The sequence below is a fragment of the Acanthochromis polyacanthus genome, chromosome 1, assembly GCF_021347895.1.
Source record: "Acanthochromis polyacanthus isolate Apoly-LR-REF ecotype Palm Island chromosome 1, KAUST_Apoly_ChrSc, whole genome shotgun sequence".
NCBI lineage: Eukaryota > Metazoa > Chordata > Actinopteri > Pomacentridae > Acanthochromis > Acanthochromis polyacanthus.
The window spans coordinates 68,482,607-68,505,438 of NC_067113.1; the positions used below are offsets into that span (position 1 = coordinate 68,482,607).

At 40.0% G+C, this 22,832-nt stretch overlaps 1 protein-coding gene across 1 annotated transcript in view; it reads left to right on the top strand.

Annotated features, from left to right (window-relative positions):
- Positions 1-22,832, top strand: part of large1 (LARGE xylosyl- and glucuronyltransferase 1) — a 179,401-nt gene that overhangs the window by 69,515 nt on the left and 87,054 nt on the right. Inside the window, exons 4-6 of the mRNA XM_051953994.1 lie at positions 8,502-8,584; positions 18,310-18,433; positions 19,548-19,719. Coding sequence (XP_051809954.1) covers positions 8,502-8,584; positions 18,310-18,433; positions 19,548-19,719 — 379 coding nt within the window. The remainder of the gene's footprint in view (positions 1-8,501; positions 8,585-18,309; positions 18,434-19,547; positions 19,720-22,832) is intronic.

Sequence of the window (22,832 nt, forward strand, 5' to 3'; positions counted from 1 at the left end):
TTTTCTTAGTACTGTAAAATGGGCTGCTGAATGTTGACAGCGTTTGTCCATCCGCTTTTCTTTTAAGTATGCAATTTTTTATTGTTGTGGCAAAGCTACATTTTTGTTAAGCAATCTGGGCTTTGGTTTTAAAGAAGAATGTGCCTCCACAATAGTAAGCAAAGTAGCCTGGCTTCTACTGCATGTGTGAGGCCAACATATATATATTAGCTGGTTAGTTATTTAAAATTTTAATCATCAAACATATTGTGATATGTTAATTTTTACAATAAAAAATATATGGTGCCCCTGCAGCTCAACAGATTCCCCGATGCAGCGATTATGGGTTCGAGTCCGACCCACGACCGTTTACTGCATGTCCTTCCCCACTGTCTCTCCACTGTACACGATCATAAAGGCTAAAAGATTCAAAAAAGAATAATATAAAAAGAATTTAAAATATTTATCATAACCAGATCTTTTGGATCAGTGTCCGTACAATTGGATATTTACAAATTCTGACAAAGCTGCGTAGTGAATATCACTGCTGAAATTAAACTTGCATGTACTATCGACACATTGTACTACAGACAAAGACAGTGCATACATATTCCAGTTTATGAGGCTTTTTGTGGTTTTTGAGAAACCACTCGAGTCCACTTTCTTGGCCAAGAATATTTGGCCAATGAAGTGAACATACAGGGAATGTGTTGTGGATTCATAGTGATCCTTCTGCACTCCCATGTTCTGGTTCTTCATATGCATCTTTATAAACATTCGTATCCCAGTTGCTGAATAGTGCATGATATTTACACAGATGCCGGCAGTGTTTCCAAACACAAAACAGCAGTTTTTAACAGGTTAATCTAATATTCCTGTAATGTTAACCTTGAATGAGTGTTTAAATGAATAAAGCACTATAGATCAATTGAAGCAACTTTGTTGTGTCACATTTTACAGCCAGGACATGAGGAAAAACATGCAGTCATGTAAAAAGAAAAAGAAGCTAGCGTTCACCTTTAGCGTCAGTCAGTCATTTAATGTTGGTGTTTTGCATCACTGACCATCATTACTGAAACTGGCTTGCTGAAATTTGGTTCGCCCCTCAATAGGGCACTCCTTCAGTTACAAGCCGCTTGAGGTTTTCTTGTACGTACTGCCCCTTTAGAGTTGCTTTGATTGTGTAATTCCCTAACTCTCCATTTCTTCTTTCTGAACCATTCCTTGGTTGATGTTTTTGATTTGTCTGTCTACAAGACTTCATTCTGAAAGGCCTATCCTTTGCCTATATTTTTTCTGGCAAACTGTGGTTTTGTTCTAATGTTCTTTTTTGGACAGCAAAGGCCATTTTCCTGGCACCCCTCCCATACAGGTCAGGTTTGTGTAATCTCCTTCTGATTGTAGATGCAGCACTTTGACACAAGTGGCTGCAAGAGTTACCTGCAGATCCTGTGACGATATCTTAGAGCCCTGGACATACTGGCAGTCAAGTGAAATCTCCACCACTTGTGCACGATTTTCTTCAAAGTGCAACAAACTCATTACGATTATTTGGAGCTCTTTTTAAAACCCTTAAACCAACAGACATCCACACCCTATTTTGTGAAGGCTTCAGAGAGCTCTTCGATCTTAGCAGATGACAGTACACACTCAAAAAGAACAGCAGGCGCTAGATAGAAGAGGTTTAAATATGACAAATTCCACCTGTCAGTCCCTATGCAAGTTCTAATCATTGTCATTGTCTAATTTTATGGAGCTAAAGGTGTGAAAAATGTACTTCCTCTCTCCATGTTAATATTCAGTTTTTTATTATTCATTGAAATAGTAAAATGACAAAAATGATATTTTTGTGTGTGATTTGTTAGTGTATATTACTTTTATCAGAAGAAGATCAAATGGTTGCATGCTCAAATATAATGAAAAACAACTATTTTGTTCTTGACTTAATTATCCTGCCACGGAATGCAGCAGAGTTACGTAATGATCAGCATTGGTTTGTCTGTCCGTCGTTTGTCTGTCTGTCTGTCTCTGCACAACATTAGTCAGAAACAGACAAACAGACTTTTTCAGGGTCAATAGTGACACACAGACCAAGTGATTAGATTTTGGCAGTGATGCAGCTTATAGTCTGGATCCACACATTTGTTAAAGATTTCTGTATCATTGTGAGATTGCGGCACGGCATCACTGTAACCATGACAGCAAGTGAACACTACATCAGCTGCCTGCTGATGATCACATGATTGCGATACTACTACAAATCCACCGCTGAGGACCACAGCCTGTTTAAAGATTTCATCCGTCGTAAATCATACAACGACTGAGCAGCCTTGGCAGAGTGCTGCTCTCTCTGAGTGCTTTCGTTGTTATGTTTTGTCCTTTTCAAGTACTTCATTTTTTCACATTACTGGAAATACATTGGTATAGTAATTTTCTATAGCTGAATCTCATATATTTAAAAAAAAAAAGTAAATTCGCCTTATGCATTAATATTCTAAAGATTTATTGTATTTTGATCGATTTTCACATCCTAGTACAGTTTAGACAAAGAGTACAAGAGAAACGGGAGCTTCTGAGCTGATTTCCTCCCATCACATAGACACTTCATACTTTCTCCCTGGCAGGTGTGTGATTTGTGTATGGCACTCTGAGAAAGGATATGCCCTCAGATGGTTTCTTATCACCACCTTGTACTTTCCTCCCACATCAGCTGCCACTCACACGGCAGTCTTAGCTATAGCCTGGCACTGTTGAAATGTGAGCTGACTGCAGGGAGAGCAGAGCTCCTTCAGTGTTGGAAGGGGAGAAATCTAGAGAGGGCAGTCTGACTGTAGCACCCTTCCAGCAAAGCTTGAACATGACCTCTGCTCATTTGGAGGGTTAACTCAGCTAGCCCAAGCCCTGCAGGGAGACGACCGTAGACACTCTGAGAGGGGGAAAGAAAATGCATATAGAGTTTTGACATGTCAAGTTGGCATCAGGGAGAGCCATTTGGAGCTATAATTGGATCCATAACCCAGAACTGAGTGGAAAAATCCAGCATAATGTTCTCAGTGTTGAAAAATCAGCTGAAAGAAAGGAAGTCTTCCTGCAATAAGACGTGTTTTAGTTTGAGAAATGAGCAGAAATCATATTGTGCAGCATAAAAATGTGCTACAAGCTGAAGCAGTAGAAAAGTACACCACTAGTAGGTCGGGTAGATGTGCTTACAAAAGTCAGGCGAGGGTCACAGTGTTGTCTGAGGTAACAATATAGTGATAGAGCTTGTTAAATAATGTGACATTTCAGTCCTTGATCAAAAATATTTCATTTCCCACACATAGTGAACGATTACAAATCAGTATATATAAGTATACATTTAAACAATGCATACCAGTGTTCCATAAATGCCTCGCATGCAGGTGAAGGTGAATTTGTTTGAAAAAAAATGGATTGGAAAACAGTGAAATACGGTTTTCTAATGTCAGTTTTTCTCAAGATGAAACCAAGTGATTTTATCTACATGGCCTTAGTCGATGTTAATTTATTTGTAGGTAGCCAAAATTGTGACTGCTGTTGAAACTCCATATATATTTTTTCAGACCTAGCCATGCCTTAGCCATTGTAATTAAATGTAGTACTTTCTCTTCTGGATCGGTTTCATCACTGAAACACAGTCACAACAAAATGGATTGTTTCAAACACCAGGCAGGGAAAGACTGACTGAGCCAATGGGGAAAAAAAGTATTATTTTCAACCACAATTACACCACAGTAGCTGCCTGAGCCGGCCAGAGGACCTCCAAATCAGCCTAATAATAATTTTTTTACTTACACACAAAGGGTAACTATGCAAATATTTTGATCTCAATCTGGAGTCCTGCTCCCACTGTAAATGAAGTGTTATGTTATATATACAACATATGAACATTTCTGAATGCAAAGTGACTCAACACAGCTTTACATTGGACAGTACTATCACAGATGATTTACTAGGAGCAATCAAGCATTTCTGAGACTATAAACATATAAAGTGTACCTAAATTAAATTGGACAGCAACAAGTATTGTCCTTATGAAATGATGCACTGCTCTGAGTGCTCCTGCAACACTTAAGACACTCCTTGGAAGTCCTGTTCTGTGAAAATGTGAGACACTGTCTGCAGTGGCTGCTGAATCTCCTAAACTGTGTAAAACAGCAACCATTCAAGAGGAATTTTATTTTGGAGAAGAGGAAGAAGTCATAGGGAGCCAAATCTAATGGGGAGTGATAATTGTGTTGTTGTGGCCAAAGAATCCAAGCCTAATCACCCCCACAGCACATATGGACCCTCCATGCCATGATACAGTTCAGGGGCCTCATTTATAAAGCTTGCGTACGCAAAAGGTTGTGATTTATAAAACAAACTTGGCGTGAGAATCTGCGCACCGGTGCACCAACCTTGATTCTTGATGCTTCCTTACGCACAAAACAGGGCGTAAATCACAAACTTTGCGTAGAAAGTAGCGTACGCTGTGTACGTTGTGATTTCTAAGACAAACTTGGCGTGAGAATGTGCGCACCGGTGCGCCAACTTTGATGCTTGCTTAAGCACATTTTGGAGACAGAGGGAACGGCAGTGCCGGAGGGTGAAGTGGCGAATTTAAACCAGATTGATCTCAAACCTTTATTGTTATCACATATTAGACTTGTGGAGCCGGATAATCATAAACCCTCATTGTTGTAGATGTTCCTGTAGTGCGTCATTCGGCTGACGACTGTATTTGCAGAACTATGTTCATATATTAACAGGGGCGGATTGAACATTATTTCATTCGGTCGTTTGACCGAAGGGCCGGTATCTGGGGCCGGTGCGATGATCTTTATTAAATAATTTTGTTTACTGCTCACTCGGTTCCCGTTTGGCTCATCGGGGAAAGCAGAAGACCCATTTGCAGGGGTGGTCTCTGACGCAGTGGCTCGGGTTCGATTCCTGTCCGCGGCACTTTTATGCATGTCTTCCCCCTACTCTTCTCCCTCTTTCCTGTTACTCTTCACTGCAACTATCACAGTAAAAAGGCAAAAAAAAGTAAAGAATTTTGTTTACTTATCCATATGCGGCCGAATGGGATGAGCGTCCAACCATTAATCAGCCCTGTACAGGCACGCAGGCACACATGCTTCACACCACAACCCCCGAGTGAAAATGAATTTGTCTATGTGAACCGAAAAAATGTACATTCAATCAGTTTACAAATTAAATGTACATCGGACATGATCATAACAAATTTAGTGGCAGGGTGGCCTGGGTCAACACATGATTCATTCATCCTGACGCACAGCAGTGAAAAGACGCCGGCCGGCTCTGCGTGAAATGCCGTGGATCAGCAGCTTATTTATATACAGATACATTCATGAGTTACTTTGCATTGACCATTCATGGTAAAATGTGGGTGTGTTGTGGGCGGAATGTGAGGTGGATCCACCTGTGCAATCTTCCAGCTGGTGTGTGATTTATCAAGAAATTGCTTGCAGCTGTGCTTACGCAAAGTTTTATAAATCAGGGGCGAAGGGCATACGCCCTTTTCGTATTTTCGGCATACGCAAACTTTAGTATGGATCCTACACAATGTTTTATAAATGAGGCCACAGATCATTTGTACCCAGTGTTGTAAATGAGACATCTCACAACATTAAAGTAGAGCTCTGCTTTAATAGTTCATCGCTAGAAGATGACTACCAGTGTAGAACCACATGGTTTTTGAAGAGAGCAACAACTACATGCACCTTGTCCAGTTGTAGAAACTGTGGACCCTTCCACTTTTAAACTAAAGTTAACCTCCTTGCTTCCAGTTCAGTACCCTCATGCATGTAGTGTGACTGTTTTGCAATGAAGGTATCTCAGCTGTGAGACTATGAAAACGTTAGTTCTACACCAGTTTACCATGTATATGCATTGAAAGCTGTTGTCTGAACGTTCCTTTGTGAAGATCCATGTGTCTTTGCACATTGTGCAACGAATGCACAATTTTGTGCCATACTATAAAGGGTAAAAATGATCATTTCCAGTGCAGTCATTTTCAAGTAAATGGTTCTGGTAAGGCTACAAAAAATAACAAGGATTTTCCTTTATACTTACTTGTACAGTTCTGTTCATAAGTTTACATACACACGTGGACAAAATTGTTGGTACCCCTCAGTTAAAGAAGGAAAAACCCACAATTCTCACTGAAATCACTTGAAACTCACAAAAGTAACAATAAATAAAAATTTATTGAAAATTAAATAATCAAAAACAGCCATTACTTTTGAATTGTTGATTAACATAATTATTTAAAAAAACAAACTAATGAAACAGGCCTGGACAAAAATGATGGTACCTCTATAAAAGATTGAAAACTATTTGACCAGAGTGACATGATTAACTCAGGTGTGTCATTTAATTGACATCACAGGTGTTTCCAAACTCATAATCAGTCAGTCTGCCTATTTAAAGGGAGACAAGTAGTCACCCTGCTGTTTGGTGAAAAGGTGTGTACCACACTGAACATGGACAACAGAAAGCGAAGGAGAGAATTGTCCCAGGACATCCGAAAAAAAATTATAGACAAACATCTTAAAGGTAAAGGCTATAAGACCATCTCTAAACAGCTTGAAGTTCCTGTGACAACAGTGGCTCATATTATTCAGAAGTTCAAGACCCACGGGACAGTAGCCAACCTCCTTGGACGTGGCCGCAAGAGGAAAATTGATGACAAATTGAAGAGACGGATCGTTGGAATTGTATCCAAAGAGCCCAGAGCAACCTCCAAAGAAATTAAAGGTGAACTCCAAGGCCAAGGTACATCAGTGTCAGATCGCACCATTCGTCGTTGTTTGAGCCAAAGTGGACTTCATGGGAGACGACCAAGGAGGACACCACTGCTGAAAAAAACTCATAAAAAAGCCAGACTGGAATTTGCAAAAATGCATGTTGACAAGCCACAAAGCTTCTGGGAGAATGTCCTTTGGACAGATGAGACCAAACTGGAGCTTTTTGGTAAGGCACATCAACTCTATGTTCATAGACTCAAAAACCAAGCATACGAAGAAAAGAACACTGTCCCTACGGTGAAACATGGAGGAGGCTCAGTAATGTTTTGGGGCTACTTTGCTGCATCTGGCACAGGGTGTCTTGAAAGTGTGCAAGGTACGGTGAAATCTGAAGACTATCAAGGCATTCTGGAGAGAAATGTGCTGCCTAGTGTCAGAAAGCTTGGTCTCAGTCGCAGGTCATGGGTCTTCCAACAGGACAACGATCCAAAACACACAGCCAAAAACACCCAAGAATGGCTGAGAGAAAAGCGTTGGACTATTCTAAAGTGGCCTTCTATGAGCCCAGATCTGAATCCCATTGAACATATGTGGAAGGAGCTGAAACATGCCATTTGGAGAAGACGCCCATCAAACCTGAGACAACTGGAGCTGTTTGCTCATGAGGAGTGGGCCAAAATACCTGTTGACAGCTGCAGAACGCTCATTGACAAATACAGAAATCGTTTAATTGCAGTGATTGCCTCAAAAGGTTGTGCAACAAAATATTAAGTTATGGGTACCATCATTTTTGTCCAGCCCTATTTCATTAGTTTGTTTTTTTAAATAATTATGTTAATCAACAATTCAAAAGTGATGGCTGATTTTGATTATTTAATTTTCAATAAATTTTTATTTATTGTTACTTTTGTGAGTTTCAAGTGATTTCAGTGAGAATTGTGGGTTTTTCCTTCTTTAACTGAGGGGTACCAACAATTTTGTCCACGTGTGTACCTGGCAAAATTTGTGAAATATTGTCATTTTTTCTTGAAACTGTTTGATCGTGGAAAAACTTTTCTTTCTTTATAGTTAGTTGGTCAGACAAAGTTATTTATCATCGCACAAATGTATTTACGCTGATCATTCATGTTTTCATTAAAGAATGGTACATATTTGACCAATTCTGCCAGGATTTATAAACTTCTGAGCACAACTGTATGAACACATCCTCAGGGAATTGTTTCTCATCTGTGCTAATCAGCAATAAGGCAGGCAGCGTTTGAACTGTTGAGTGAAATATTATGACATCACATTGGTTCCGCTTTAGAGGGTTTCATGCCTGAGGTAAACAACACTGAGAATGTGGAGCTGCAAGGAAATAGACCATAAGCAGATGACTTGATATTACTATGGTTGATTCGGATTCCTCTTTTGATCCTTTCATGTGCGTTAAGGCTTAGAATTAGGGTTGTTGAATGTGTTTAAACTTTGCATTTTCTGTTCCGTGTTCTTGGATGTTTTGAAAGGCACTTATAAATTAAATGTTTTATTATTATTATGATTATTATTATTATGATTATTATTATTCTTTGCTGGAAAATGGCAATATTTTGTGCTTTGTAGTTCGTTTACCTTTTTTTTTCTCCTATTTCTATTCAGCCATTCCACTTCTGTTCATGTTTTTCTCCACTGTCCAAGTATTAAGAATACTTCTGTCTTTAGTAGCCAGTCCTTTTCACATATTTTCTTTCACTTTTGTCATTTCTTCCACAGACCATCCATGTGGCCATTGTATGTGCAGGTTACAACGCAAGTCGAGATGTGGTGACACTGGTCAAGTCTGTCCTCTTTCACAGGTACAGCAACTTTCTTCTATCCTGTTTACCCTGTACAAAGAATGTACCTCATTTCTGTACAACAGGTTTTTCTAGAGAAAAATAAAACTGTCTGGAGTACATAATAGAAACAAAACTTTTGACACTGAATGTATCAGTAAAAATGTGTTCAGCTTTTTTTTTAAGATTTTTTTTATTTCAACTTATTTGTTTGTATGTTGAGGTGCTGGAAATTTATAGGTGTTAGGGTTCAGACAATTTGGAGGACCAAATGCAGGACATATGAGGTGGATTTTGAAAAACCAAACGCAAACTAAGGAAATGGGCTGAGGCAGGCTTCACAGGTAGGGTAGCAGGGATGTTGAACCTAAAGTCACAGTTTTCAATGTCAGGAAGAGGACTCTTTAACCTGGCTACATCACCATGATAACTAATTCTGTGGAGCTAACCTGGTCTGAAGCAGGCTGTGTTTGGAGTTTTGGCTGGAAGAAGTGTCTCCATTTAAATCTTTTCTTTATAAGTGATACACATACTCAGCAGAGGGAATATGTTACATCTGCAGACCTGTTGAGCTGTCATTCCTAAAACCACTGAATGAAACCTCATAGTTACAATATCGCACACTGTATGTGCTGCTTTAGGAACCTGACGTTTCACTACTGGTACTGCAGCTGATAAAACAGATTAGAAAACGGATTATTCTACTGGTTTTATTACAGAGAATATTCAATCAGTATTATTAACTTCACTTTGATTTGGTCAAAAGTTCAAGTAATATCCTGCATTATGGGCCATACATTCATTTCAACACAATGTCATATTTAAATATAAGAGGTTTAAAGTGTAACAGCTCTAATGTGCAGCAGATTTCTACCAGCATTCCTGCCTGCCTGGCAGCACATTTTACTGTCAAAAATTGTAAGATTTCTCAATGTCTTCTATTAAAACAGCCTGACGACTGAAGTAGGCGGGACCATCAGTGTATTTTGTGCAGAACAGTCAAATGACGCCTTAAACGTCCCCTTTTAAATGAACGCACACAGTGTCTGACATAGGGAGCCTGAGTTGACAAAGAAAGTAGATTAAAAAGACTTCATGATACCTGTTAACTTTGACTGGGCCTTTAGTTTTTCTCAAGCCCTTCCACAGAGAATGCCTGGCTATGTAGAACTTGCTTCGTAGTTCAGCCCTCAGGACTCTGTAGATGAAGATAGCGCTTTATGACTCTGGCTTCATGTTTAGGCTTACTGTTCTGCTGTAAAGTGAGTTTTACTTCAAGCAGATGCTCATCATCAGTCTTAAATAGACGTTAATAATGAATGTGTACGTTTTGCGTTGGTAATGGAGAAACCCCTTTTAATCAGTCACTGTGAATTCAATAACACAGCTGGAAACACCGCGTCCTCTTAGTTAGCTCCTGACCTCAAATTGTATTACTTTTTTTTGTTACTGTGTTTGAGTAAAGGTCATTTTCTCTTTCACTCCTGCGGCCACACACAGCTTTAGAATGTTGCAATGATGTATTTTTTTGGCCAGATAGCAGAGTCCCTGTGTATATTTGGATTGGAACTGATTAAAAACAAGATTTTTGTCAGGTTAACTAGCCTACTGTCTCTGATAGGATGGGAAAATCACAGTATAAACATGCTAGCATTATAAACATGCTAATTTTAATTATCTCTAAGTGTCAGAGTGATTGTAAATAAGAAACAAATCCAACTGGGTCCTGCTCACAAAATAACATACTGTGAAATCTAACTCTCTAAACAGCTGAAGCCCTCTGCCGCACAACACACATACAGTGGGTACGGAAAGTATTCAGACCCCTTGAAATTTTTCACTCTGTGTCATTGCAGCCATTTGCCAAAATCAAAAAAGTTCATTTTATTTCTCATTAATGTACACTCAGCACCCCATCTTGACAGGAAAAAAACAGAAATGTAGAATTTTTTTTGCAAATTTATTAAAAAAGAAAAACTGAAATATCACATGGTCATAAGTATTCAGACCCTTTGCAGCGACATTCATATTTAACTCACATGCTGTCCATTTCTTCTGATCCTCCTCAAGATGGTTCTGCTTCTTTATTGGAGTCTAACTGTGTTTAATTAAACTGATTGGACTTGATTAGGAAAGGCACACACCTGTCTATATAAGACCTTACAGCTCACAGTGCATGTCAGAGCAAATGAGAATCATGAGGTCGAAGGAACTGCCCAAGGAGCTCAGAGACGGAATTGTGGCAAGGCACAGATCTGGCGAAGGTTACAATAGAATTTCTGCAGCACTCAAGGTTCCTAAGAGCACAGTGGCCTCCATAATCCTCAAATGGAAGAAGTTTGGGATGACCACAACTCTTCCTAGACCTGGCCGTCCAGCCAAACTGAGCAATGGTGGGAGAAGAGCCTTGGTGAGAGAGGTAAAGAAGAACCCAAAGATCACTGTGGCTGAGCTCCAGAGATGCAGTCGGGAGATAGGAGAAAGTTCCACAAAGTCAACTATCACTGCAGCCCTCCACTAGTTGGGGCTTTATGGCAGAGTGGCCCGACGGAAGCCTCTCCTCGGTGCAAGACACATGAAAGCCTGCATAGAGTTTGCCAAAAAACACATGAAGGACTCCCAGACTATGAGAAATAAGATTCTCTGGTCTGATGAGACCAATATTGAACTTTTTGGTGTTAATTCTAGGCGGTATGTGTGGAGAAAACCAGGCACTGCTCATCACCTGCCCAATACAATCCTTACAGTGAAACATGGTGGTGGGAGCATCATGTTGTGGGGGTGTTTTTCAGCTGCAGGGACAGGACAACTGGTTGCAATTGAAGGAAGGATGAATGCGGCCAAGTACAGAGATATCCTGGAGGAAAACCTCTTCCAGAGTGCTCAGGACCTCAGACTGGGCCAAAGGTTCACCTTTCAACAGGACAATGACCCTAAGCACACAGCCAAAATAACAAAGGAGTGACTTCAGAACAACTCTGTGACCGTTCTTGACTGGCCCAGCCAGAGCCCTGACCTAAACCCAATTGAGCATCTCTGGAGAGACCTCAAAATGGCTGTCCACCAATGTTCACCATCCAACCTGACAGAACTGGAGAGGATCTGCAAGGAAGAATGGCAGAGGATCCCCAAATCCAGGTGTGAAAAACTTGTTGCGTCATTCCCAAGAAGACTCATGGCTGTACTAGCTGAAAAGGGTGCTTCTACTCAATACTGAGTACAGGGTCTGAATACTTATGAGCATGTGATATTTCAGTTTTTCTTTTTTAATACATTTGCAAAAATTTCTACATTTCTGTTTTTTTCTGTCAAGATGGGGTGCTGAGTGTACATTAATGAGAAATAAAATGAACTTTTTTGATTTTGGCAAATGGCTGCAATGACACAGAGAGCGAAAAATTTCAAGGGGTCTGAATACTTTCCGTACCCACTGTATATAATTACTGCTGCAGTCAGCTGAGCTCATTCTTCTGGATGACATCATTTTTTATCAGAGTTCAATTTAGGATGCCTCGAAATCTTATAATATGGCACTCTGTAAGACTTCAGAACTGCACAAAAATATTTCTTTGATATGAAAGACAAATCAAAGAAAGATCACAAATGTGTGATTGTAGAGAGGCAAGCAAAGGAGCATGACTTTCCACCTCTGTAGACAGGAGTCACAAAAATATCAATTCATATACGGTTATTTCACCAAACTGATTCAGATTTGGTGGAACTTTTATTTTTCATGAGAAAAACATGTACAACAGTGCTTAGTGAAAATAATCTCATATGACATGCTTAGGTAGTGGAAATGAAGCTCAGACTGCCTGGGCTTCAAGTTGACGTGCAAGTGGATGATAAACCTCTATGAAATTTACAAGACAGTCAGATGAAAGACTAGACCTCATTTTCATTGTTCTGCTCAGATTAGCATCATAAAACAGTGAGCAGAATCTCAGACAGGCTGAAGTATGAACTGGGATAGAGCTTGTTGGACATGTCACCAGCAGCATCGCTAATATGCTAATTCCTGCAGGCGCTGTTTAATCAGAGGGATGTTTAAATGTTGACTCACTGTTGCTGCTGAGTGACAAATATGTGAGCAGGCAGCTGCCTGAGAGGTCAGCCTGTTGGACCGTCATCTGATAGTGTAGGCCATCCCGCTGAATGACAAAACAGGCAGAACAGGACACGCAAAACACAGCCCTGCAAAAGGCTGACCAGCAGCTTTTATCAAATGGTTTCTCTTGCTGTATTTCCTCCCTTTTGTTGATTTCTAATGAAATATTGAATATGGCGGAAATTCTCTGTGAAACAAGATTTAGAAGATTTCATTCTTTATGGTTACGTTTCTGTCATTTAATTTCTAGCAGCGGTATGTTGTTTAGCCTTTGCTGTAAATCAAATACTTGCCACCATTTCATCTCTTGGCCCAGTGATGGAGCGCCCTGTGGAATGGCTCTCACTGTGTGACTGATGCTGTCCCACCTGAGAGATGGCCTCTTTCTGCTGCACTCAGTCAGACTGCAGGGTTTCTCATCATTCTCATCTGTCCAGTAACAGCTGTTTATGTCCTGTCGGGACAATCTAAGACTGTCCTCAGCAGAAAAATGACAATATCAGTCATCATTGAAAGCTTTAAATGACCTCTGTGAATGTGTTACTGACAGTCGATCTGCTGTGGTTGTCTGAATGATAACAGTTGTTGTTTACAGTACATAATTGACACAGTTACGTAGAGTTTTTCATTCGGAATCAACTCATTCGGAATTAAAGTTTTGTTCTTCAAGTATAGATGGAAATATTAATTACGGTTTACATGGACGGCATGTTTTTTTCCCCTTACTTAATTCCGCTGTAACGCTTGGGCGTTGGAAAGGATTCTGATTAGACAGTGAGTATCCCTGTTTACCAAAAGAAAACAAACTGCATTTGCCACGGCATTTCTTTTCCCTAACAACACGGAGGAACAACTAATAAGCACGCTTTTCTTTTTTTGTTTAAAGTTACTTTTTTGAATTTGTTTGATAGATGAAGTGAGAGACTGACAGGAAGGCGAAGCGTAGGAGGAAGACATGCAGCAAAAGGCCACAAGCAGGAATCAAATCCGGGTCGCTGCGTCAGGGACCAGCCCCTGTACATGGTTCACCCGCTTAACTGATTGAGCTATACAGGCGCTCTTGACTTTGCTTTCTATTGTCGTTTTGAAACACCAACTCCACAAAGGTTGCAGAACGTGTACGTCGCTATGTCATCGCCACGTGAGGAGCCAAGCATGCGCAGAATGACTGGAATTAACTATCCATCCATCCATTCTCTATACACCGCTTTACCTTGACTCACTAGAGTCGTGGGGCGGAATTAACTAAAGCGGAATTAACTGTATACATGCATAGAACGTACACAAGAGTTAGTTTATTCGGAATTAACATCGGAATAGACCAGGTAATTTATTCGAAATGAAGTTTATTCGGAATGAACTTTTGAATTCAGAATTAAGTGTTTACAAGGAGACTTTAAAGCTGAATTAACTTTTACTCAGAATGAAAGAGGAATAACGGGTCCCATGTAAACCCACTGAATGTTGGTCCAGTGCTCCCAAAACCTTTCAGGGAGGACGACATAGAGGTGCCAAAGTTCACATCCCATCTGTGATTTCTATTATTATGACCACCATCTTCACCTCCCCTGGCTAAATGTTGACTTGCTAATGTGGCACCAGGGTCGAAACCATCATGAGACACAGAGGATGATGACGGTCTACTTTGTTGTTACGGCCTGAGGTCTTAGTTAAAACAAGCCAACAAAATATAACACTGAGTTAAATTTATCTTACATTGGAGGTAATTAAATTATTTGGATGTAAAACAACTATAATTAGCCTAAAGGTAGAATGAAAATAGAGACCCAGACTGACTCCAAAGCTGTGAAAGAGCATCTAGAGAAAAGCTTTTAAAGTAGTTCTGGCTCTGGGAATGTTTTCGTCATCCTCACTAAAAAATCGTAGTAAAACAGTTGTTAGTGATTTCCATGGTTTTAAATGTTTACAAAACATACCATGATGTCGAGTTTCATCACTGTATTATATTGGAAATAAAAAATAAATTATGCAATCAGGTAGATAAGACGACCGTTTATCAACCATGGAGATGGTTTGTTTATGTTACCAAGGACAGGTGTAGGGGCATAGGTAGATTACTGAATGGGCCTCCTCATATTGGCTTTTTGAGGGGATTGTAGCATTTCTAATCACAACAACTATACAGAAATGGGTAACCACTGCAAAGAGATCCAAAATGAATACATAAAAACAAGAAAACCAGACTACAAATACATTTCAGATTACTTCAGAGAGACCTTAAACAACTACAAATATGCACTAAATGACTTTAATAAGGCACAAATGGCTATAACGACTACAAAAAGCCAATAAAGACTTGCACAGTGTCTTTCTCTGATGTAGGAAGGATATGTGTTTCGCATATATGTGCCAAAAGGTCCATTGTCTCATAATCTGTCCAAGGTGTTGACACACAGAGGAAATGAAGCATAAGGTAAAACTACACACATCTAGTCAGCAGTACTTAGAAATCTGAAACTTTACATTAATTGAGCAGATGCAATAGAAGGAACAGTTTGATTTGCCTGCATTCAGGTCTGGATTGTAGTTAAAATTGAAGTATTACAGCACAGTCTTAAGAGCTAATGTTACGAGGGCAACAGCCAGGAACCTGACTTTGGGCATTGGAACCTGTATTGAGAGTATACCATCGTAGCATTTCAATGTTGAACGAGCATGCATGCGTGCGCGCGCGCACACACACACACACACACACACACACACACACACACACACACACACACACACACACACACACACACACACACACACACACACACACAGAGTCTCTGGAAGTTTTTAGTGAAACAAGAGAAAACAAAATTGCATTGATGAAGATGAGATCATTTGATTATCATGGGCACAGTTGAGATAGTCAGGATGTACTTGACATATTTGCTTCCTTATCGGCATGATCCCAAGCATCCCTCAAAGACTTGTTGCTGTTTGTCCAAGGGATGTGAAGACAGTTTCTGTTTGCACTGCTATGGTTGACAGCATTTCTGATTTTCTGAGTTCCGATACATTTTGACAGCTCCCAACCTCCAGTACTTATTCAGCAAATGCAGCTGACACTTTTATTACTGAAGCCATTCAGCACAAGACACCCTGGGATGCTCACATCCTCAGCTGAGTGTCCTTTTCTCTTGACCTGATTCAAAGTCATGAATACCTATTTTACACTCCCCCACCCTCCTTGTATGGGTTGACGTAAGATTCACACTGTAAGGTCTAATCCGGATGACGCTTTGGTCGTATATGAATATGAATCACCTCCATCGATATGCTGAGACTTCCTCATTCAGCCTCAAGCTACAACTCACACCTATCCCCAAACATATATTGTGAAATTCAACTACACAATGTCTAACCATGATCCAATTACTTCTTTGATAACCTTACTATGAGGAATGCTTTTTAACAAAAGCAGCTACAGCTTTTATTTGTTGAGTCTTGTCTAAATGCAAGAAGTTCCAAGACCTCATCAGAAGCTGGGTCGGTGTGAGGGACCAATGATTGCAGTGGAAGGACACCATTTATAGAAGAAGATGAACGTCTAAGAAGACAGTGAATTGAATAGAATAGTGAGATGAAGTGGAGTGACACGAAGATTTGTTGTGGAGCAATGTGTACAGAAAATCACATTAAATGTGTTTTCTGCTTTATGTACTGTATGGAGACCTGCTTCAGGTCAAATGATGCCATAAGTGACAGAAAGTCAGTTCCTTGGGCTTTATGTGAGTGTTCATATCTCCATGGCAACAAGTGATGTCATAGTCCTGAAGGACTGAGAGTAACATGTACAGTTTAACTACAAAGTTTCCTAGTTGACATCCTGGAGGGTGATATACGACGACAACAAATAGCTTAATTGGTACAGTGACACTGATGACATGGTATTCAAATGCACAGTTATTTGGCAGGGAGAGTTTAGTGAATTTGGATTTTTTGAAAGTGAGGACTCCTATAATACCACCCTGTCCAACAGCATGGGCTGTGCAGGAGAAGATGGAGCCAGCAGAGAGAGCAGCTGGTGTTGCAGTGTTTCCTGGATGGATCCAGGTTTCAGTCAGGGCTAGTACCTGAATATCGGGAGAATTAACCAGTGTTTGGATTAATTGTGTTTTGTTTATGGCTGACTGGCAGTTTCATAGGCCAAGGTTGAAGGATATCCCAGTAGTGAAGCCTTTTGTGAGGGAGTTTAGGTTTGCAGAATTGCGTTTTTTGTAGCAGATGTATTTTTTTTTCAAAAGCCTTGAACAACACATATTATATTTTAAGTACAAATCCTAGTCAAACTCAAAATCCAAAGTTCCAGAAACACTTACTATCTGCTATCTCCTATGTTTCCTCAAGTGTTCAAGTGTTCTTAATTCCCAAGTTTGTATGAGTGTGTGTTTATGTGTAGGTGTATGTGTGTGCGTATGTTTGTTTTTATATCTCTTGTATTAAGTGCTTTTAATTGTTGTATTGTTTTTATGTAAAGCACTTTGAGCTGCTCCCTGGCATGAAAAGGGCTTTATAAATAAAGATTGATTGATTGATTGATTGATTGATTGATTGATTGATTGATTGATTGATTGATGTTCTAGATCCCAGCTTGCTCTGTTTGGAGCTTGATTCAGTCTCTTTTTTAAAAGCTTTTGGTGAAAATCCCACCCCTTTCAGATTTTCAGCCAGGAAACAATAAGGGGAATGACCCACCAATTGAATCTAAGAGAGTGAAACCAGGAAATGCTATGCACAAAGTCTAACTCCAACCTGACAGCAAGTCCTAATCAAACTCAAAAGCCAGATTTCCAAAAACAAATATTACCAACTACCTGATATCTCCTCTGTTCTAGATCTCAGCTTGCTCTCTGTTAAGTTCCTGTGGTGATACTAGTTAACTTGTTATCAATAAGCTGAAATGGAATGATGGTGGCCACTGAAACCTTCTCAAGAAGTACAGCCACTGCTGTGTTTTCTTGATCAGCTGGGTGATGTGGTGGATCCAGGTGAAGTCCTCGCTGATGTGAACCCCGTGGACCTTTACAGTGCAAAGACCTGAATCAACATGTCAGTCTGTCCTTCAATACTTTATTTCCATATCTTAAGCTCCAAGCCCTCATGATGTACATCTAGAAAAACACCTCATAAATAGCAATTTCTTAAAACCAGGAGAGAGGCTGGTCCTTTGAAAGGACATTGTTTGATAATTTTGTGTTCCGTTCATTTAATGGTGCTAGATAAAAAGAAGTTGGATCATTACAGCCAACTTCCTTTTTCGGTTACTTTTTTTTATTCCTTTATTTAACAGTGATACCATTTTGGTAATTTAACGGCGATAATACGTGTCAGTAACAACTACATGGTAAAAGTAAATCAGACTTATCAAAAATCTAGATTATTTTTCTGCAGTTTGGGGTAGATTGACGTTGTTTGTCAGAATGTCTTTCCTTTCTAGTCAGTCTAGATATTGTTTAGCTCTTCTTGACTCTATTTTCCAACTTTAATCAAATGGGGCGGTCCTTTTTAGTACAGTTGGGCTTTAGAATTCCCAGTGCACATATGTTGAGTATTATGTGAAATGAAGCAGGATACTGTGAAAGAACTTATTCAAGCTTGGGAATGTGTGTGTGTTTTTGTGTGTCTGCAGGCGGAACCCCCTTCATTTCCATTTTATCACAGACTCCATTGCTCAGCAGATCCTGTCCTCTCTGTTCCACACCTGGATGGTTCCTGCCGTCAAGGTGGATTTCTACGACGCAGATGAACTAAAAGTAAGAAACAGACTCATCTTTACCTCACTAACTCCACTTTTGATCAGAAACTCTCACCCTGCAACTTCACTGACTGCCCTGTAGTGCTTAATGACCTGACAGTTACTTGCTCTATGTTTCTGACAAGTTATGAGTTCTGTAAACTACTGTATCTAAGAAAGGTTGATGCTAGAGGTACGGACCCGTACCCGTAGCATCTGTACTAGAGGTACGGACCCGTTAAGGTCACTGAAGAGCTGGCGCCGGTTAACTACTATTTGCTGCACATTACAGGCAGTTTATATGAATGACTTTGACGGCGAACATTGTATAATTTAACTAAAAATACACCGTCTCCTCTCACACTTTACGTAGACATTGTAGTTTTTACGCTTTTAGACGCCGTGTCTAAATTGTTTGAAGTCCAGTTCCTATTAATTAGTTTACCGCGTTCAGTGGTGGAAGCGGCTGACGAACTCCATTGCAAATGTTCCCATTTAATTTCAGACGCTAATTTACAAGATAAAATTAAGGATGTCGAATATGAAACAAACACTCGTGAATGGTGAGGAACAGCTCTTTAATTCGGCATGAATTAAAAAAAAACACAAACTCGATTTACTGTGATATTGTGAGATTTGTTTGTGGTGATGTAACTTAGCCATTCAACAGAGTCCGCTAACATTAAAGTGACTGTGACAGTGTCTGTGTTGACAGACGCAGAAAATACGTCAGGGTTTTGTTTAGGTTGTTAATATGTAATAGTCTGTCGCTGCTTTTGAAGGTAAAAAAATACTTATAGTTTGCTGGCTGTTAGTTCCGCCATTCATTCCGCAGATTCACCTCGAATCACAGAAGCGCCTTCATCAGCGTCGCCGGCTCATTAATATTCATGTACGTCGGATTACCAGCCAATCACGAAGCGCGTTCATCAGCCGGCTCATTAATATTTATGTACGGCTCATTAATATTTATGTTAAGGGAAAGTGCCATATCCGTAGGCCACAGGCTACGGGTACGGGTCCGTATCTGTAGACACTACCTCTAAGAAAACTATTGTGTAAATTACAGAATTTTAGCATTCAGTCAATTTAACAGCAAATGATTACACGTGTTCTCTACTGTGGTGTTTCAGTCCGAAGTGTCATGGATCCCCAACAAACATTACTCTGGGATTTACGGGCTGATGAAGCTGGTGCTCACCAAGACACTACCATCAGATCTACAAAGAGTCATTGTACTGGACACAGACATCACCTTTGCTACGGACATCGCTGAACTCTGGGCCGTGTTCCATAAATTCAAAGGTAATGTATCCTTATACCCTTTTCATACTTTTATAGCTGTTTGGCTGTTTGTCCAGGATTTGACCATTATTCCATCATTTTTAATCTTTTAATGCAAGGAATTTGCATGAGAATGTGCAGTATGTACAGTGAAGGCCATTATTGTTGACCAGTTTTATTTTGCATCAATCCTAACCTCATAGATTTGAAATCTAGTGACTGTAAGGTAAAATGACTGACTTTGAACCAGTGTTTATGTCCACACTCAGATCCAGGTCTTGGTTTTAATATGAATATAGTCAAAGTAGCTTTTGTGCATTTCTAGACAATAAAAAGTACAAACAGATGTATATGGGCAAGATTTACATATTTACATATTGTATGCTGTTTCATGGGAAAATGTACCATATTTACGCCACAAAATATGTACAGTCAGACTTTGCTGATGTCTATTAGCATCCATTGTTTTCCTACCTATGCACATGGTAAACAGTTGGCAAGTATTCTTCTGCAAAAAAATGTAGTTTTATTTATTCCTTTATTTATTTTATTCAGTCATTCATTGTGGAAAAAGAATTCAGTTTCTTAAACTGTCACTAGCACTTGTTTTCAAAATCATTGTTGTGATGAGGTGGCAGGAACGGTTTCCTTCTGATCACTCTGCTACGCTGTGTAAACCTTCATCAGCTACACCTGCCTGTAAATCTTCTGTCATATGGAGGTTTTGGTCGTCTTTCTAACCAACAGACAAGCAGTTTTATCTGTTTTCCTTAAGAATGTGTCTTGATATCTAGAGTTCCTCTTGACTGCAGTTCCTAATTGTATTTCGTTTTGATATATATATATATATATATATATATATATATATATATATATATATATATTAGCATTCCTCTGCTTCAGAGGAATTAGTTTGTTCCCTTTTTAGGTTCTCAGTCACTTCTTGGATGACCTTATGATTTTTGAGTGCTACCAAGTCTTGATATTTGGGGCAATTTGGAAAATGTATATTTTAGCTACAGCAACTTTTGTTTTCATAGCAAACACTGCAACTTTCCATTGTGATAGTTAAACTGAAATCAATAAAGGGTCAGAGGTTTAAGAACTTTTTGTAGGGGGCATTTTCCCACAAACCCGCCAAATGATCATAAACAGATTTTTTTGAACATCTGATAATTCTTATTATCCCTTTGCGCCACATGGTGATCAGACCCCAATTCAGTCCTAATGAAGTTCTGATACTTTACAATTAGAGGGGTGCCCATGCATTTGTGTGTGACACAAATACAGTTGATTTTTTTCAAAGAGAGCATTAACATGAAGAAAGGCTCATTTTTAATGCGTGTTTGTTGTAAAGATTCTTTTTGCTTCTTTTACTTAAAATAGATCGAGATGGATAGAGGCTTTTATTTGTCATTGTCAATGGAATTTGTGTTTAACTTTATCAACCAACAACATTTTGAATTTGGCTATATGGTATGATGGAAGCAGCAGCTCTGGGGGAGAAGCTGTTCCACAGTCTGCTGATTCATGCTTTTAAAGTCCTGAATCTTTTCTCTGATGGAAAGGGGATAAACAGTCTGTGTCCTGGATGGTTGTGGTCTCTGGTGTTGCTGCTGGACTTTTTCCTTGGCTGGCTCGTATATACCGAGTCCAGGCTGGAAAGCTGTGCTCCCACAATCCACTGTGCAGTCTTTATGATGCAGGGCAAGTCCATTCTATTTCAGTGGTGCTGCTGGAGAACCAGACCATGCTGCAGTAGGATAGAATGCTCTCAGTCATAATCCTGTAGAAGTTCACGAGAAGCTTGGCCTTTCTCAGCCTCCACAGAAAGGAGGCTGAGAGCACTCTGCTGTGCCTCTCAAAGCACGTCATTATTATTGGTGTTGTTCAGGCATTTCATTGCCTGTTTCTTCAGCACAGGCACTGGGTTTGTAGACTTGAAGCATGTATGGACTACTGTCTGTAAGGACAGGTTGAAAATGTGCATAACCACGCCTGCCAGCTGGTTTGCACATGATTTCAGGGTCCAGTTCAACACCCTATCCGGTCCTACCACCTTCGCAATGTTGATCTTCTTCAGTGTCAATCTCACCTGATGTTGCAGAACTAGAGTGGACACCCTCTGATGCAAGTGTCAAATTGTGCAAAGAATGCAGTTTGGGTGTCTGGAAGCATAGTATCACTGCTGTTCAGTGGCGTGCAGCCCTTGTAGTTGGTTATGGCCTTAATACTTATCCACATGCTGCGTGAATCGTTGGTCTTGAAGTGGCCCTTAATGCACTGCTTGGCTTTTCTGATGCCCCTTTTCACGTCTCTGTAGGTTAGCCTGTCTCCCGACTAAGGATGCAGGTTGTCTATTTTTCTTTCACCGTTAGTTTGAACCTTCACGGTCAATAGTCGGTTAACCGTAGGAAAACACCACAACTAAGTGTTTTCTCTACATTCATTCTGCAGCCCGCCGCTACTGAATCCCAGTTGCTGCTCCTTTATTTATTTATTATTTTTTTTAAAATCATTGCAAATACATCAGTGTGGGGCGGCTCCGGCGGCTCGGGGCGCGCTACCCAGAGAGCCTGCCACTGCTGCTGCAAAATATCCTAGCGGAAACACTGCACTGAAACCTCTGTTCCGCACAATATCCATAAAAAAAAAAAAGAAAAAGCAGCCCGTTTCATTGTGGAAGTCTGACCATGTGGAGATCATCTTTTTCTTGAATAAACTGAAGAGGTACAATTGGATGGGAGAGCTCTGGTAGGCCCTGGAGGTGTTAAAATGGACTACAAGTGCAGTCATGGCAATAGCAAATGTCACATCGCAGTTAACTGGGCAAAAGGCTTTTAATCGGTTCTAACAGTTAATCGGTTAACCGGTTAAAGCTTGTGTCCGGAGTTTCCGTTTGTTTTCAATTTATGTATCATTGTTTAACAAAGCTTAAATGTGTTAGTCTAGTTCGATACTGTAATATAATGTTAGTATGACGCGATATGAAAATTTATTCATGAGCGCCGCCTTCCTCTCATAGACCCCCATGTTATTCCAAAAGCGCCGGTCACTGCGACCAATTCAAGTTTGAGCTTCAGCTTTGTCATGCTGTCAATCAACGGTTACACGCACAGCAAGCAAGCCCATGC